The sequence below is a fragment of the Hyperolius riggenbachi genome, chromosome 2 (assembly GCF_040937935.1).
Source record: "Hyperolius riggenbachi isolate aHypRig1 chromosome 2, aHypRig1.pri, whole genome shotgun sequence".
Taxonomy (NCBI): domain Eukaryota; kingdom Metazoa; phylum Chordata; class Amphibia; order Anura; family Hyperoliidae; genus Hyperolius; species Hyperolius riggenbachi.
The window spans coordinates 563,829,123-563,848,373 of NC_090647.1; the positions used below are offsets into that span (position 1 = coordinate 563,829,123).

The window sequence follows — 19,251 nt, forward strand, 5'->3', positions numbered from 1 at the left end:
GGTCAATACAAGTGTCTTTAAAATATGGTCACAAGCATGGACGCCAGAAATTTTTTTTTTTTAAAGAAACCTGAATTGCTGAAGAAGCGGGCTGAGACCCGTGAAACACGTAGTCCTTTTAATCGTGCTGAATAAATCATTTAATGTGTTTATATTTACCCTGTGGTTTGGGTTCTTCCATCTGAATAGTAAAGACTCCTCCCTCCCCCTTATTTTTTGTTTTATTGCATTACCCATTTTGGACGCTCCACCCCCCAGTTCAATTTTGGAGAACATTTATTTAATTATTGTATTTATAAAGTGCCAACATATTACGCAGCGCTGAAGTGAGAGCGATGTGGAGGATATTATATTTATTTCCTTTTAAACAATACCAGCTGTCTGGCAGTCCTACTGGTCTCTTTGGCTGCAGTAGTGTCTGAATCCGAACCCTGAAACAAGCATGGGGATAATCCAATCGGACTTGAGTCAGAGACATCTGATCCGCATGCTTGTTCAGGGGCTGTGGCTAAATGTATTAGAGGCAGAGGATCAGCAGGGAAGTCAGACAACTGCTATTGTTTAAATATGTCATTTTCCACATCCTTCTCAGTTTAGGTGTGCTTTAAGGTATTAAGCTATGTACAGACTTCCATTTTAGTCAGGCTGTACCTTTACACACTATAGACTTTCACTCGAGATAAATATGAAAATATGTGCGAGGGCCACTATGGGGAAATTTTTAAAATTTTAAATATGTGCAAATATAGACAGATAAGAAGTACATTTTCCCCAGAGTAAAATAAGCCATAAATGACTTTTCTCCTATGTTGCTGTCACTTACAGTAGGTAGTAAAAATCTGACAGAAGCGACAGGTTTTGGACTAGTCCATCTCTTCATAGGGGATTCTCAGCAAGGCTTTTATTCTTTATAAAGATTTTCCCTAAAAAGGATTTAAACAATGATGCTGGCCAGCTTCCCTGCTCGCTACAGTTTTTTTGGCAGTTGGACAGAGTAACTGCCATTCACTAAATGCTTTTGAAAATAAATAAATCCCTGAGAATCCCCCATAAAGAGATGGACTAGTCCAAAACCTGTCGCTTCTGTCAGATTTCTACTACCTACTGTAAGTGACAGCAACATAAGAAAAACGTAATTTATGGCTCATTTTGCTTTGGAAAAAAACGCACTTCTTATTTGTATATGTTTGCACATATTTTAAATTTTACAATTTTTTCGTCATAGTGCCCCTGTAAAGGACACCTGAAGTGAGGCATATGGAGGCTGCCATGTTTATTTCCTTTTATTAACAATAGCAGTTGCCCGGCTGTCCTGCTGATCTGACATGCATCAGTAGTGTCTGAATCACACACCTGAAACAAGCATGTGGCAAATCAAGTCAAACATCAGACCTGCATGCTTGTTCAGGGGCTATGGCTAAAAGAGGCAGAGGATCAGCAGGACAGCCAGGCAATGTGCGATGTTTAAAAGGCAATAAATATGGCAGCCTCCAGATCCCTCTCACCTCAGGTGTCCTTTAGGTCAGCCGTAACAGACACGGTCAGATGTTTCTGTTGACCATCAGCTTCAAGAAAGATCTCTCATCATCAGGATCTGTCTGGGCTACAAATCTAGCTCACCAGGATCCAGTGTCACTGCTGAGTGTTGGGTCAGCATTGCATGTCTATGGCGATGTCACCCCACTGATTCTTATGGCACTAGCTTAGAAGGAAGGGGCAATAGTCATCAGAACAAGGATGCTAGCGCTGGTCTACTTCAGGGGACCCAGCAGAACACCTCATAGTGAACAGTTCTCCAATCACAGTACCCTCTTACCGCACAAAGCATTCTGATTGGCCGAATAGTGTGGGCGTAGCTTACTACAACCTATTGGAAACCGGGCAGTTGGAGAGGGTGCCGTCCACCCAATCACATTAGCTGAATTTCCCTATGACGTTTCCTGCTGGGTCCCCTAAACTAGACTAGCGCCCATTGCTGAATGCCTTGCAGACAGACCTCCTCTCCTTTTCATGCCACAGTACTCTGGCAGTGTCTATAGGCAGCCACAGACATGAGATCATTGCCAGTGAACTGTCACTACAGGTGTAGTTTGATGCCGAGATGTTTGTCTCACATTTATGTTTGACAGGCCAGAAGCAGAACGTTCATCCCTCTCTCCTCCTCCTGCAGGGCACAGCGTCCACATGGCCGCTCCGGAGGGTCTGGCAGACAAGCTGTTGCTGGCCAGCTGGGGTCTCCCTGGAGCCGTCCTGGAGAAGTATGGCCGCCTGGGGGTGGTGCAGATGTTTGAGTGGCAGGCAGAGTGCCTGATGATGGGACAGGTTCTCTCCGGGAGGAATCTGGTGTATTCTGGTGAGTTCTGGCTGCTCTCTGCACACAGCTCTCACTGCTGAACATGATTCGGGGTGTACTGTGTACAAATAACCCCGGCACTTACCCTGGAAGCAACCCACGCTCCTACAGTGATCCAAACACTAACTGTAACCCTAACATCAACATTAGCTTAACGGGAACCTAAACTGAGAGGGATATGGGTGTTTGCTTTTAAACAATACCAGTTGCCTGGAAGTCCTGCTGATCTCTTTGGCTGCAGTAGTGACTGAATCACACACCTGAAACAAGCATGCAGCTGATCCAGTCTGACTTCAGTCAGAACACCTGATCTGCATGCTTGTTCAGGGGCTGTAGCTAAAAGTATTAGAGACACAGGATCAGCAGGAGAGTCAGGCAACTGGTATTATTTTAAAAGGAAAAATCCATATCCTTCTCAGTTTAGGTTCCCTGTAAAGCACTTTCACTTTAACTTTCACATTCACCTTAGTTCCTGTACTAACCTTCTAGCATAATGAAATCCTAGCAGTGATTTTGCCCCCAGGAGTGTAGAATAGTAAAGCAGGTCTTCTCTGTTAAATGCCCCAGCACTTATGAAAATAATACAGGTAGTCCCCGGGAGATAGGGAACTGTAGGTTCGTTCTTAACCTGTATAGCAGAGTTGGCAGCAGAAGAAACTGGCTGAGTTGAAACATTGGCCTCGATTCATAAAGCATTACGGCATGCGGTAATGCAGAAAACTGCTGACTTTACCGAACACTCAGGAAAGTGTCAATTCATGAACCCTGTTACCGCATGGAAAGCTGAAGTTACTGAGCAGTGAGGTAAATTACTGACTTGTGTGGTAACTACCTCAACACACGTCAGTAAATGTCAGCAAATGTCAATTCATGAAAACTAGAACAAGCGTTAATACCCACAGTAATTACCGACACCTCTGGTGTGGTCTTAAAGGGAAGGTTCAGGCTCCAAAAAAACAAAAACAAATTCCACTTACCTGGGGCTTCTTCCAGCCCCTGGCAGCCGTCCTGTGCCCTCACCGCAGCTCCGGTGGTGCCTGGTCTTCTCCGCTGCAGAAGCCGACCTCGCCAGGTTTGGTTCTGGGTCGGCTTCTTCTGCGCTCCACCGCGTGGGTCACGTGGTCCAGCCGACGTCATCAGGATTGTACTACGCAGGCGCAGAACTACTGCGCATACACAGTACAATCCTGATTACCTCACCTGGACCACGTGACCCGCGCCGCTACAACGCAAAGCTCTGCCTCTTTCAGGAAGCTCTCCCCGCATTTTGCCCCAGGTATTTGGGGGGTAAAAAGCCTTCGTTTTGCTGCGGGAATGCGGCGTTTCACCTCTCCTCATACTGCTTAAATTAAATAGCAGGTAAAAAGCGAGAATTATTTTCGATTCAGACTCTCTTTAACTATGCAAAGTCTGTGTGAGTCTGTGCTGGAGCCGTGACTCGCAGAGGCAGCTGTGACTGACAGGAGCAGGGAGCCAATAGAAACAGCCCATCTCCTGCAAGTCTGACTGGTGGAATCTGATAGGACATGCAGCCTTCGCCGGCGGGACAAGCCTTTTATTCCCACCAGGCAGCAACAGAGTGATATCGGAACAAGCCAGGCATCCCCTGAGTACCTTAGGCTGTGTGTCTGTTTTAACCTCTTGGGTTCCTGATTGGAGATGTGTAGGAGCTAGTGGGGAAAATCACCCAAGCATGGCATGTGTGAAGTTTCTTGGAAGTTCATCTAAGCTGTGGCAATTATATAGAATATTAAGAAATACTAATAGACAGAATCAGAGCAAGCAGTATAACAAAACATGTACATCTGAAGGGATGTCGGGATGCCTCGCAGTGCCCTCACTTGTAACGAGCTGTTACCGCAAAGCTTTTTGTCAATGGTCTTCGGTAATTTACCGCAGTTCTACAGCACCTGTTAAAATTTTCATGAATTAGCACACAAAAGTCTAAAATACAGAATGCAGTATTCTCCCAACCAGCACAGCCTTTTATGAATTGATTCACACGTCTAGGTCCAATAAATCTCGAATTACTAAGGTGCTTCCCTGGGTCTAAGACCCCACACAATCAATTTTAAACCTTTTAACAGAGAGGGAAGGAAACTATATTCGATAAAAAATTATACTTTACTTTAATTTACTCAATTGTCAAAAATATAAAATTTGTACACATATATATAAAAAGGACCAAGTACAGGTAACATATAGGGTTAAGCATGTAGCACACAGCCTCAAAGCATCGATATTAAACAGTTCCACTGAATCAACTGGCCAGTTGTCTTGTTATAATATGCACATAAAAAAGTGAAAAAGGAGAGATCTATTTGCATCCCAGTTATCTCAATGAGGTAGAAGAGGTTCAGATATGAATCTGTTATTCCCTGTAGGAATGATAGTGTTAATGTTAGTCAAAGAGTTCATCCATATATCATCATTGCATGTGAGCCAAAACCACCAGTATAGACAGGTTGCTATTATGTAATCTTCAGTATAAAGCTCCAGGACAGTGAAAGTCCGCCAGGATAAATCCTTTTGCAGAGTTGTCCATGTTGAATAAAATAGCAAATTGCATGGGTTCTGATATAACTCAAAAATTTATATCACAAATGGATTCTTATTTCTGGGAAACATCAACAGCCTAGGTGTAGTATGATCAACAAGTATAGTCCGCCAGGTTAACCACCTTATGCAGTATGATCCCAAGATCCCAGCTGTATTTCCCTATGCAGTATGGAAACCTTAGCAACAGTCCACCTCCATGCAGATTGTGGCAATTAAGAACTGGTTGGCAATTGATAGAATGTCTATTGACAAAATGGATATCTTTTCCTTAGGAATATACCATCATCTCCACATTAGACTTGTATCGACAAATAAGATTCAAAATTGATACTCATCCAGCTGTTGCGTAGGCATTAATGGTGAGGCTTCCATGCTTATTCCCCCATGTACTTGGTTGGTCCGTGAGCGGGCCCAAATGCCGACCGGTTTCGCTGGTTAAGATACCAGCATCGTCAGGGCAGGCCCCCAAAGTGTGTCCCTCCGAGAGGAGATGCCGGCCTTGAAGTCAGGCGGAGCGCGGGAGGAGAGGCGGGCGACGCCGTCACTGTGATGCTCTCCGCCTGTGCCACGCCTCCTGGCCGCTCGATAGGAAGGCGGCCTGTCAGCATCAATGGGGGCGCGGCCCGAGCTGGAGCGCATGCTGGAGTGCACGCAACCAGCCTGGTGACATGGACAGGCGACCTCTACTGGCTAGGCCAGCAGGCTGAAACTTGTGCGCCCCAAATTAACACTATCTAGCAAATTACTAACATTAACACTATCATTCCTACAGGGAATAACAGATTCATATCTGAACCTCTTCTACCTCATTGAGATAACTGGGATGCAAATAGATCTCTCCTTTTTCACTTTTTTATGTGCATATTATAACAAGACAACTGGCCAGTTGATTCAGTGGAACTGTTTAATATCGATGCTTTGAGGCTGTGTACTACATGCTTAACCCTATATGTTACCTGTACTTGGTCCTTTTTATATATATGTGTACAAATTTTATATTTTTGACAATTGAGTAAATTAAAGTAAAGTATAATTTTTTATCGAATCTTTTATGAATTGACACCAATGTGGGATTTGCTGCACTGAAATTGGTTTCCACCGGGCTCATAGCAGTCTTGCCTCCCCGTGTTCCTCTCTAAGGCTTGCAAGTGTCTCCTGGGAGAGCGCCCTCTACGCAGGTGTACTGATAAGGTTTATTGAGGCTTTAAAGTCAATCCTCACTACAGCTCTGCCAGAATGAGTCCCTACCACCTCTACTGTAAATTTAGGCTCATGACGAATCTGATTAATCCGTGGCCTCAGTACAGTATAATGCCGGGCATACATGGCACGTTTCTCTATTCAATTATGCGCCGGATCGAGCCAGCGGTTCTATGCCGGCGCTTCCCCGCTCAACAACACGTGCGCGTGGATCGATTGCCGCTCGTCCCCGCTGGAGCGGCTAGTGAGCCGCTCGTTTCTTGTCATTGTTCTCCCCGCCGGTATCGAGCGCAGTATCGATCCGGCGGGTTATCGGACACTTCAGATATTATTAATCGAGCCATCAGGCTCGATTGATAAGCCTCCCTTCCTGCCGTGTATGCCTAGCATTAGGGCCAGTGTACACAGACTTTTGACTTCAGTTACAAATGAGTTGATCAGTTCAAGTTTAGTTCAACCCCAGGTATACATTGCTTAGTAAACTGGAACAGGTAGTGATGTCACAACTGATTGGTGGCTCAGAGAACTGATGTCACAAGTCTGATTAGGTCCATGGCTGGCAGTGTGTACTGAACTCAGGACTACTCCCAGCATACAGTCTAAAATGTTATCTCTCTGTCAGCTCCGACCAGCGCTGGGAAAACTCTGGTGGCAGAACTGCTGATCCTGAAGAGAGTTCTGGAGACTCGGAAGAAGGCGCTGTTCATCCTCCCATTTGTCTCTGTAGCTAAAGAAAAGACCTATTACCTGCGGGTACCCAAATCCATCCTTGTCCTCTGTGTGTGAACTGTGCTTGTGCTGTGTGTGTGTATATTGTGCTTGCTTCATGTGTGTGTGTTTGCTTTATTTGTGTGTACTGTGCTTGTGCTTTCTTACTGTGTGTGTGTGTGTGTGTGTGTGTGTGTGTGTGTGTGTGTGTGTGTGTGTGTGTGTGTGTGTGTGTGTGTGTGTGTGTGTGTGTGTGTGTGTGTCTGTGTATATGTGTGTGTGTGTGTACAGTGTGTGTGTGTGTGTGTGTGTGTGTGTGTGTGTGTACAGTGTGTGTGTGTGTGTGTGTGTGTGTGTGTACAGTGTGTGTGTGTTTGCTTTATTTGTGTGTACTGTGCTTGTGCTGTGTGTGTGTTTGCTTTATTTGTGTGTACTGTGCTTGTGTGTATAGTGTGCGTACAGTATGTGTGTGTGTACTGTGCTTGTGCGTTCTTACTCTGTGTGTGTGTGTGTGTACTGTGCTTGTGCTTTCTTACTCTGTGTGTATAGTGTGCGTACAGTATGTGTGTGTGTGTGTGTACTGTGCTTGTGCTTCTGACTGCATGTTTGTGTAATGTGTGTATTATGCTTTCTGTTTGCGTGCGTGCCTAGTGTGTGTACAGTGTATGTGTCCAGTGTGTGTGTGTGTTCAGTGTGTGTGTAGGTTTTTATGTATAGAGTTAAAGGGAAGGTTCAGGGAGGGGATTCAAAAAATAAAAATAAATTTCCACTTACCTGGGGCTTCCTCCAGCCCGTGGCAGGCAGGAGGTGCCCTCGCCGCCGCTCCGCAGGCTCCCGGTGGTCTCCGGTGCCCGACCCGACCTGGCCAGGCCGGCTGCCAGGTCAGGCTCTTCTGCGCTCCATTTCCTGGGACTTCTGCGTCCCACGCCGGCGCGCTGACGTCATCGGACGTCCGCCGGGCTGTACTGCGCATGCGCAGAACTACTGCGCATGCGCAGTACAGCCCGGCGGACGTCCGATGACGTCAGCGCGCCGTCGTGGGACGCAGAAGTCCCAGGAAATGGAGCGCAGAAGAGCCCGACCTGGCAGCCGGCCAGGTCGGGTCGGGCACCGGAGACCACCGGGAGCCTGCGGAGCGGCGGCGAGGGCACCTCCTGCCTGCCATGGGCTGGAGGAAGCCCCAGGTAAGTGGAAATTTATTTTTATTTTTTGAATCCCCTCCCTGAACCTTCCCTTTAATGCTTGCAGCTCACCATAAGCTCTCTTCCTGTCTTCCAGAACCTGTTTGAGGAGGTGGGGGTGCGAGTGGAGGGGTACATGGGTAGCTCCGCCCCTGCCTGCGGTTTCTCCTCCCTGGATGTGGCCGTCTGCACCATAGAGAAAGCCAACGGCCTTGTGAACCGCCTGATAGAGGAGGACAGGATCAACCTGCTGGGTATGCCGGGTCACTGGACATTAAGGGGGCTCAATGAGATGCAGATTATATGCTGATTTTATGTTAATTTATGCAGTTTGGAAATTCATTAATGGGATGCAGTATCTGCCCCGCCTCTCTGCAGAGCTCATTGTATCTATACCACACGGGATGACACGCGGCGAGCTCCTGCTAGGGAAGATCCTGCGCTGGATACAGTCTCACACCGGCCATTTCTAAGCTATGCCCCTCCCCCCATTCAATGGACTTTCCTCCTTTCAAGTGCAGAATAGGTTTTTTAAAGACCAGATGAAAAATTATTTTAATAGGCGGAATCTCAGGAACAAAGTTAAAGGATCATCTGTAAAATTGTAAATATATGTAGCGCATAGAGATAAGAAGTGTGTTTCTTCCAGAGGAAAATGAGCTATAAATTACTTTTCTCTTATGTTGCTGTCACAGTAGTTAGTAGAAATCTGACGGAACTGACAGGTTTTTGACCCTTACATCTCTCATGGTGGTATTCTCAGTATTTCATTTATTCTTTACAAAAGCACTCCCTGGAAAGGATCTATACACAGATGCAGACCGCCCCTCCTACCTGTTTGCACACTATTCTGGCAGTTTGATTTAGCAACTGCCGTTCACTAATTGCTTTTGAAAATAGAGAAAACTCCTGCAAATCCCCTATGTGGAGATGGGCTAGTCCAAAACCTGTCAGTTTTGTCATATTTGTACTACTTACTGTAAGTGAGAGCAACATGGGAGAAAATTAATTTATAGCACATTTTACTCTGGAAGAAACGTACTTTTTATTTATGTTTTCATGTATTTTAGATTTTACAATTTTTTGCGGTAGTGGCCCTTTAAAGAGAAACCGTAACCAAGAATTGAACTTTATCCCAATCAGCAGCTGATACCCCCTTTCCCATGAGAAATCTTTTCCTTTTCTCAAACGGATCATCAGGGGGCGCTGTATGGCTGATATTGTAGTGAAACCCCTCCCACTGGAAACTGTGAGCTACCATGGTCCTGACAGTTTCCTGTCTGTGAACATCATTGCATTGTGGGAAATAACAGCTCTTTACAGCTGTTTCCAACTGCCCAAAAAAAAAGCAAGTAGCATCTCCTTTCACTGACATCACCTGCCAGCAGTAAAAATGTCACCATGTGGTAAATGTCAGAATGTAAATCAGGGAGAGGAAAGATTTTACAATGAGTAAACACTGACTAAATCATTTATACATAATTATTGTAAAAATGAAGCACTTTTTTTTAATTACATTATTTTCACTGGAGTTCCTCTTTAATAGAATATTAACCCTTTCTGCTCCAGTCAGACTTGGTCCGTCAGTGGAGCGTTCTCCCTAGCTCCTGCTGTCAGACTATTTCCGACGAGGAGCAATATGACCGCCTGCAGGCTGGTGTCTGGCCCTTAGTTCAGCCCTGTGATCCCCTCCAGCACTGCACTGGCTGCATTTGCCTACCCCGGCCTGGCCTGCTCCGCTGTCGGATCTATTCTGAGTCTGACACCTTTATCCCCCGGCGCCACGCTGCTCCGTATAACGTATTACGCCGGCGCACGCAGCTGCAGTGCACACATTGTAATATGTTCTTTAATAAATGGATATTGATGGATTTATAATACTGTCGGTTCCCCCCTCCAGGGATGATGGTGGTGGATGAGCTGCACATGTTGGGGGATTCTCACCGGGGTTATTTACTAGAGCTGCTTCTCACTAAGATCCGATACATCACCCAGAAGAGAGCCAGCAAGTAAGTGAGGAGCCTGAAGAAGGACTATTGCTTCTAGTCTTACACTTTATACATAACTGAGTGTTTGCTTATTATCTTGTATATACGTGTCGGTCACGCTACTTTTTATATTCAATATGGGGCAGGGCTAATGAGTGCCAGCATTTTGCAGTCATGTGATCGGGAATAGGAGGGGCCAGTCCTAAAGAGTGACAGCATTATGCAGTCATGTGATCGGGAATAGGAGGGGCCAGGCCTAAAGAGTGACAGCATTATGCAGTCATGTGATCGGGAATAGGAGGGGCCAGGCCTAAAGAGTGACAGCATTATGCAGTCATGTGATCGGGAATAGGAGGGGCCAGCAAGACTATCATTGTGCTATCATGTGATCAAGTTGGCAGAAAGTTTAATATCTGCCTCCAAATGAAATCTGACAGAGTTTCTCCAGATGCAAAATCTGGTGTAACATACCTCCATCTCTCGTGTGCCTGAGCACAGACAGGCAATCATTAACTCTGCACTCAAGACACCCACGGGAAGCTGGAACTCTCGGTTACAGAGGATATTTTCTTCCAAAATGGATTGCATGCATCAGCATTCTGTACTAGACCCTTACACTGGCATTGAGGTTTCCTCTGTAGAAAAGGGTCCTCTGCTTGCTGACTGGTATAGGTAGAGTGGGAACCCTTTGTACAGAGGGAATCTCAGTGCTGGTGAAAGGGTCTAGTACAGAACCTAGTTGCTTGCAATCCATTTTGGAAGCTAATATCCTTTGTTTCTGCAACCAGATACAAATTGCAACCTAGTTGTTTTTTGCAGAGGGTTAGTGATTGTATGTAAATTGACCACTCCCCTCAGCACCAGCTTTCCCCTTTTAAAATCTAAAGTTTCATATTCCTTTTAGTTTTCTCATCCAGTTAGAGTTTTATTCTGTCTTGTGTGCGTTTATAAAGTAACAAATGTTGTTCCCCCTCACAGGAGTAAGGATGGCGGTACGGGGATCTCACAGAACGAGGTACAGATTGTAGGAATGAGCGCCACGTTGCCCAATCTCGGCTTGCTGGCCTCCTGGCTCAATGCTGAGCTCTATCACACAGACTACCGGCCCGTGCCACTGAAAGAACGGGTGAAAATTGGCAAAATCGTTTTTGATTCCACCATGACTCCGGCGCGGGAGTTTGAGCCCCTCATTCAGGCGAAGGTAAGGACTGTTGTGAGCGTGGCGCTGGATGTGGGCGGTGAGGGGGCATTATCTCACTTCCCTGTTATTTGCAGGGAGATGAGGATCACATCGTCAGCCTGTGTTATGAGACGGTACGGGACGGACATTCCATCCTCATCTTCTGCCCCTCCAAGAACTGGTGTGAGAAGCTGGCCGACACCATCGCCCGCGAGTTCTATAACCTCTACTGCAAGGCCCGCCAGGAGATGGAGGGTGAGTGAGATGCTACAGCTTATAAGTGTCCAAAATGGACTGCCTGCAACAGTATTCTGTACTAGACTATTTCACCAGCATTGAGGTTTCCTCTGTAGAAAGGGTCCTTTGCTTGTTGACTGATATTGGTAGACTAAGGCCCGGTTCACATTAGCGGTTGTTTGCCAAACGGACCGGATGACCTGACCGGATCCGGATCGGAACCGTACGGTTCTGATCTGGATCCGATCCGGATCCGGTCAGGTTGCATCAGGTGGTAATCAGGATGCGATCCGGATCCGTTTGGCAAAAGTAACGTAAAAACAAAAAAAAAGTTGGGGTCTGGGAGGTCAGCAGAAGGGGGACCTGTGGAATCAGGCCCTCTGCTGTTTAGCACTCGCCTCCACCTGCGACATGCTGCCAACATCTCCGGATCCGGATCCAGCTGTGCTGCTCCACTCCAAAATGCTTGCCCATGTGTCCCCATCCAATATCGCCGCAACAATCCGCATAGGAAGTGGGGTAGAACATCCGGATTTCTCAGCCAGTGTGTTGTGCGGCCTCCGGTTCCCATTTGTTTGTATTGGCCGGATGGTGCAGTCCGGCTCCGCCCCGGATACGGCTGCCGGAGGGGCCGGATGAAAAAATAGCGCATGTTGGAACGGAGGCCGGAGTCCGGATCCGGCCCGGATCCGGTCCGGCTCCGGTTCTGCAGAACGGACCCATGTGAACGGACGCATAGGCTTTAATTGCTATGCCGTGCGTCCGTTCCGTCCGTTCTGCAGGCGGTGCGGCTCCGGCACGGCGATTCCGGAGGGCCACCGCAAGTGTGAACCGGGCCTTAGGACCCTTTCTACAGAGGAAACCTCAATGCTGGTAAAAGGGTCTAGTGTTCTGAAAAGGTACGGGAAAGACATTCCATCTTCTGCCCCTCCAAGAGCTGGTGTGAGAAGCTGGCTGACACCATCATCCACGTGTTCTACAACCTCTACCGCAATGCCTGGAAATAGATGGAAGGTGAGTGTGATGTTACAGATGAGGTTCAGTGCTGGCTGAGATTCAGTACTGGGTGATGGCACTAGTCATGTGACTCTGACTTCCTGTGGAACAAGAGGGAAGCTTCTCAAAGTCTTAGGCGGTCTCTGTGGCCTGTCATTGTGGTCTCTGTGGCCTGTCACTGCGGTCTCTGTAGCCTGTCACATGTAATAAAAATCAGAAGTAAAGGCTGAGCCAGTTCTGCACCCCCTCTGTATCTCTGTTGCTGGTCATCTCACTGATGGATGCCTGGCAGTGATGTGGTTAATGTCATACGAGGGCAGGGCCAACTGCAATCTCTGCAGCAGCCAGTGGGCAAGTTGCTGGGACCACTGTGGTTTGCAATAGGAGCTTCATAACCTTTACTATGTAAATGCCAGAGTGCCGGATTTCTTAAGTAAGGAGGGAGAGGAGGCTGCAGCTGTGTATAGCATGTTCCTGCTGACTGCCTGCAGATTGGATCTCCTTTTTCAGTCTCGGCAATAATTTGTTTAATGCCCTTTTTCTTATATTTTTTTTAATACTTTTTTTTAACAACTGCACCACTATGTGCCTGAAGTTGTGCTGTAATATGCAAGTATAATCTATATTAATCTTATTTTCTCTATTGCATCATTCATCATACTGTCCACTAGATGGCAGCCAAGCTCCACAAGATATTCATGCTGCTCAGTGCTCTCCAAGCATCCTCCGTAGAATATTCACGCTGGTCACATACCTGATGCTCCCATCATAGCGGCGACTTCCTGGTCTTCTCTGCCTGCATCAGATAGATCTGCAGCCGGATGGACTGTAGTGTGATTGAGTTAATGTGACGTCATTTAGTCTGGAGTGTTTGCCGTTTCAGGGGTGAGCACACTTGTGTGGTTTTGTCAGCAGTGCGTATTGCTGTGTAACACTGAGGTGCTGCGGAACCACACAGGAGCGCACGTGTGCCCGGAGCCAGCATGATGGTCAGTAGGGTTCCAATCATTTCAAGTTAATGCAAAATGTATTCATTTGATCTCAGGTTTCAACAGCTTGGAATGAGGCCAGTGAAAGCCAGTAACTAGTGCACTTACTGTAATTGGTTCAATTTCAAGCGTACAATTTAAATATTGCATCAACTTGAAATTAGTAAAAATTAAAGATACTGATGGGGTCCTGGAAATAATTATTATAGATAAAATATGAACTATGCATAAACTTTTTAAAGAGATTAGCCTATCTTGAAGCTTTGCTAAGCGTGGTACGGCCGAGTGCCCCCCCCCCCCCCCCCCCCTTCTATTTAGTTAGTTCCTTCCATTTCTGAAATAGTCCTTGAATCCTATCTTCCCCTTGTGGGGGATAAAGTTTGTATACAATAGAAATTACCTTGTGATGATTTTCAAGGCTTAATACCTCTTCTGCCAGCTGAGAGCTCACACTGCCTGCAAATTCTTGTACATTTACTGCACACAGATTCGCTCAGAAATCTATTTCAATGGTCCTGAATTCACATGCAGAAAAAAATCTGGACAGCAGCAGTGCTGCAAAATTTTTAGATGCTGCATGGCGTTTTTGCACGTTTTGGTGTATATCAATAGAGACAAAACACAAAAAAAAGAAAAAATAATAGTGATTATTCGCATGCAAAAAAACCACGCAAATTCACATACACATGCGATTATGCGTCTGGAAAATAGGAGGTAAATTTTCATGCTTGTTGTGGAAACGTACCCTTATGTTGTGCATGCATTGTGCAATGAAAGCATGCGTCAGTTGGAAGTATAATAGCACGTTGTTTAGCAGACCAGGCCCCTCATTCAATTAACTTCTTCTTCAGAGTTTTCTGTTAGGAGATCATTTTTCATCTTCTGTTTAAAATTACTTTTTAGCGCAAATGAAAACGTTCCAAGTATTTTCTTGCTTGCTGGGGGAATAGAAGGCATTTTATTGACAAGTTGTGTAAAATTTCACACAGGAGAAAACTCAGGAGAAAAAGTGAATTGCATAGGGGCTCCTGTCTCTTTTTATAAGTTTAAAGCCATCAAAACAGCTCTATCCTAAAGCAACACCAATCAGGATTGGGAATTCAGACATAAACAGCTCCAACCTTGTGCGCAGCCTTGGCGTACTAATCGATGGGGAATTGAGTTTCAGAAACCAAATTTCATCTGTAGTTAAATCTTCCTACTTTCATCTTAAAGGGACACTGTAGGGGGTCGGGGGAAATGAGTTGAACTTACCTGGGGCTTCTAATGGCCCCCCACAGACATCCTGTACCGGCGCAGCCACTCACCGATGCTCCGGCCCCGCCTCCGGTTCACTTCTGGAATTTCAGACTTTAAAGTCTGAAAACCACTGCGCCTGCGTTGCCGTGTCCTCGCTCCCGCTGATGTCATCAAGAGCGCACAGCGCAGGCCCAGTATGGTCCGTGTTTGCGCAGTACACTCCTGGTGACATCAGCGGGTGCGAGGACACGGGCGTGCAGACGCAGTGGTTTTCTGACTTTAAAGTCAGAAATTCCAGAAGTGAACCGGAGGCGGGGCTGGAGTATCGGTGAGTGGCTGCGCGGGCACAGGATGTCTGCGGGGGACCATTAGAAGCCCCGGGTAAGTTCAGCTCATTTTCCCCCGACCCCCCTACAGTATCCCTTTAAGAACATTGCTAAGATTAAACATCTGATTCCCCCAGAGGATCTTCCAACCCTAGTTCACGCCTTCATCACATCTGGACTACTGCAATGCCCTTTATGCTGGCCTCCCCAAAAAGGACCTGCGTCGCCTGCAATTAGTGCAGAATGCTGCTGCCAGATTGCTAACAAACCAGCCTCGCCACTGTCACATTACACCGATCCTTCGCTCACTGCACTGGCTACCAGTAGAATGGAGAATACTCTTCAAGATTGGACTGCTGACATTCAAATCCCTGCACAATCTGGGCCCTGGATACATGAAGGACTTGCTGAAGCTGCACCACACCTCTCACAACCTCAGATCAGCAAGTTCTATAAACTTGGTCACTCCCAGAGTGCACCTCAAAAAGCCAGAGCTTTCTGTCATGCTGCTCCTACCCTTTGGAACTCCCTGCCACACCCAGTAAAGACAGCACCATCCCTGGAGCTATTCAAATCCAGACTGAAAAGCCACCTGTTTAGCCTGGCATTTCCAGACTTATAAAATTCTTCCTCTGTACCACGATGGTCGGAGCCATGCTTATGCGCTTTGAGTCCTACGGGAGAAAAGCGCTTTACAAATGTTATTTGTTGTTGTTGTTGTTAAAGGACAACTGAGGTGACGTGACGTAATGAGATAGACGTGTATGTTCAGTGCCAAGCACACAAATAACTAGGCTGTGTTCCTTTTTTTCTTTCTCTGTCTGAAAGAGTTAAACATCACGTATACAAGTGACAGTTCTGACAGTTCCTGTCTGAGTCAGATTACAGTGTGACCCTCACTGATAAGAAATTCCAATTATAAAACACTTTCCTAGCAGAAAATGGCTTCTGAGAGCAGGAAAGAGATAAAAAGGGTCAATAGTTCATAGATTTTAGCTCGGGCATACTTCAATGAATGTGTCACAGAGCTAAAACAATAAAACAGTAAAAAAAAGTAGATTTAAATATAAAATAAAACTGTGGAATATCTTAAGTCATTTTTAGGATGAGGAGGATAATAAATACAATTGTTTATTTCACTAGTTTATTTTCACCTCGGGTGTCCTTTAAAACTGCAGCAATCTGTTATCCTCTGTTGCATTCTTCCCCACATCTCCCTCCTTTACGTTTCCTCTCTCACACCTCATGTCCTCCTCTCTCCCCCCTCGGCTCTCCCCCCTCATGCAGGAGGCGTGGCAGAACCCAGCATACCACCGGTGGCTCTGGATAAGGACGGCATTCAAGATGTGGTTGGTCAGCTGAAGCATTGCCCGGCAGGGCTGGACATCATCCTAGGTCGCACCGTGCCGTGGGGCGTGGCTTTCCACCATGCTGGTATGAACCTTCTATTCTTCTGTACATTTAGTCATTAACATTCTCCAAAGTAGAGATTACAATTTATGACTTATGGTATGTTACATTTCGTGATCTGAGCCTAGGGATGATCAATGATATGCAAATTTATGTACGTTTTTATGCAACTATGTGCAGCTTGAAAATAGACCAATCAATTTAAACCTGGGTGGGACTCGATTGGTACATTTTCAAGCTGCATAGATTTGCATTAATTTGCATGAACTCTGAAGTATTTGCATATCATTGATCATCCCTACCTCATCAGTGGTGTCCATTCCTGTTCTATTCTGCAGACCAGATGAACCTCAGTGATTCCTAGTCACCATAGTGATATCATCCTGTATTAATCAGCTTTATTGACACTGTCGCCCGCACACAGCGACAGTCTCCCCATGTGACCTGTGTTGTGTATTCCCAGGTCTGACCTTTGACGAGCGTGACATCATAGAAGGAGGCTTCCGCCAGGGCATTGTGCGCGTTCTGGCCGCCACCTCCACCCTGTCCTCAGGGGTGAACCTCCCCGCCCGACGGGTCATCATCAGAACACCGCTCTTCAACGGCAGGCTCCTGGATATACTGACCTACAAGCAGATGGCGGGAAGAGCTGGCAGGAAGGGCGTGGACACAGAAGGTAAGTGATAGTATCCTGACCTACAAGCAGATGGCGGGATGAGCTGGCAGGAAGGGCGTGGACACAGAAGGTAAGTGATGGTATCCTGACCTACAAGCAGATGGCGGGAAGAGCTGGCAGGAAGGGGGTGGACACAGAAGGTAAGTGATGGTATCCTGACCTACAAGCAGATGGCGGGAAGGGCGGGGCGGAAGGGCGTGGACACAGAAGGTAAGTGATGATATCCTGACCTACAAGCAGATGACGGGAAGAGCTGGCAGGAAGGGGGTGGACACAGAAGGTAAGTGATGGCCGGGGAAAATCAGATTCAATTCAAAATATTCCGCTTGTGCAAAAAGTTTTAAAGAGGAACTGTAGTGAAAATAATGTAATGAATAAAATTGCTATTTATTTTTTACAGCATTCATTTATAAATTTAGTCTTGTCAGGTGATCTCTTCGTAATATTTGTCTCTGAGAATTTTATAGCCAGTGAAAATAGTGCTTTTCTCATAGAATGCACTTCGAGGTGAATTCTGTAAAGCTAAACAGCCTAGGCTTAACGTCACACCGGGCGGGGTTACATACCAATATTCAGCAATGTATAGCTATAGGAAGTGCTCCTGATACTGAAACCAGGAAATGACTATAAAAGTCGTTATCCTGAACAGAGCTGAGGAGTGGGAGTGATTTTTTTAGGGATCTGGAGTGGGGAAAAAATACTCTGAGGCCTAATAAATTTAAACTGTAATTAAAAGAGAAAATATAAAATGTTGTACTTCTTAGACAATGGTCATCATAACTTATATACCGTATATACTCGCATATAAGCCGACTCGCATATAAGCCGAGGTACCCACTTTTCCCCCATAAACCAGGAAAAAGTGATTGACTCGCATATAAGCCCCCACCCCATTATAGCTTCGGGATAAATAACCAAATGTGCTCCCATTATGAGACATCCCCTCTTTCCAAAGCCAAACAGGCCCCCAGTATGAAGCAGCGACCTCCCCATAGCCAGATGTGCATCCATGTCTCTGCTAATTGCCCCTCACATCTGCTTCGCTCCCAGCCTTTTCTAGACACACATCCTGTTGACAACCAAGGACATTGCCCTAGACAAATCTTCTACACCCTGGAGTCTGGACTCTTAAATGCTGCTAATAGGAATGTATTTCCCCATGATGGCAGATTAGAACTATCACCAGACAAACACAGGACAAATCAGTGAGGTGAAGCTGGACTCACCAGGGCACTAAGTGCTTCTCACTGATCTGCAAAGCTGCAGGCACAGAATGCACCTGATCCTTGAGACACACAGCCCACATCTGCCATACATAACTTCATTCCATTCTCCTCTGCATGTCTCATCTCCATGTGCACTCACGAGCTGTCTTCCTGACTGCTGCCATCTACTGGGCATGTGCGGAAAATAGCAAAGCATGCAGGGAGATGTAGTTTTTTTGAAGCCCGGAATTTACTTGTAACTTTGACTGTCTTTACTCTGCTCCCTCCTCACACGCTGAAGCCGGGCAATGTACAGTTGCTTCTTGTATTCTCAATGCTGCATCCTCCGTGGCAAGGCTGTGCTGTTATGTGCCGATAGATGTGTTTATGTGACAGGCAGCCACACGCTGTTATATTATGCCCTGATCTGTATATTGCTGTGGCTGTAGCTCACTATCATGAAGCTCTGATAGTGAGCTGGAGCCATGGCAGTATACAGATCCGGGCATAATATAACAGCGTGTGGTGGCTGCCTGTCACATAAACACATCTATCGGCACATAACAGCACAGCCTTGCCACGGAGGATGCAGCATTGAGAATACAAGAAGGAGGATGCAGCATTGAGAATACAAGAAGCAACTGTACATTGCCCGGCTTCAGCGTGTGAGGAGGGAGTGGAGTGAAAGTTACATCAAAAGGATGCCTGCTCCGTAATGCTGCAGGCTTTGGGAGCGCTGGGGAACATCAGTCTGTTTACTGCTGCACTAACGCGTCATGGGAAGGACAGACATAGCGGGGGCACAGCCAGATGACTCGCATAGAAGCCGACGGGGTAGACTTTTCAGTACATTTTTTGTACTGAAAAATTCGGCTTGTATGCGAGTATATACGGTATACAGTAATATTGCCCCTGTTTAACTCTCTAGTAAGGCCACATCTGGAATATGGAATTCAGTTCTGGGCACCACATTACAAAAAAGATATTGCAGTTTTAGAGCAGGT

General features: G+C 46.3%; 2 protein-coding genes across 2 annotated transcripts in view; one reads left to right on the forward strand and one right to left on the reverse strand.

Annotated features, from left to right (window-relative positions):
* LOC137547392 (uncharacterized) overlaps positions 1–18,411 on the reverse strand; it is a 93,917-nt gene extending 75,506 nt beyond the window's left edge. Inside the window, exon 1 of the mRNA XM_068270949.1 lies at positions 18,269–18,411. The gene's annotated coding sequence lies outside the window, so the exon portion shown is untranslated. The remainder of the gene's footprint in view (positions 1–18,268) is intronic.
* Positions 1–19,251, forward strand: part of POLQ (DNA polymerase theta) — an 88,139-nt gene that overhangs the window by 4,283 nt on the left and 64,605 nt on the right. Inside the window, exons 3-10 of the mRNA XM_068270941.1 lie at positions 2,171–2,353; positions 6,735–6,865; positions 8,099–8,255; positions 9,902–10,010; positions 10,968–11,190; positions 11,265–11,424; positions 16,244–16,390; positions 16,830–17,042. Coding sequence (XP_068127042.1) covers positions 2,171–2,353; positions 6,735–6,865; positions 8,099–8,255; positions 9,902–10,010; positions 10,968–11,190; positions 11,265–11,424; positions 16,244–16,390; positions 16,830–17,042 — 1,323 coding nt within the window. The remainder of the gene's footprint in view (positions 1–2,170; positions 2,354–6,734; positions 6,866–8,098; positions 8,256–9,901; positions 10,011–10,967; positions 11,191–11,264; positions 11,425–16,243; positions 16,391–16,829; positions 17,043–19,251) is intronic.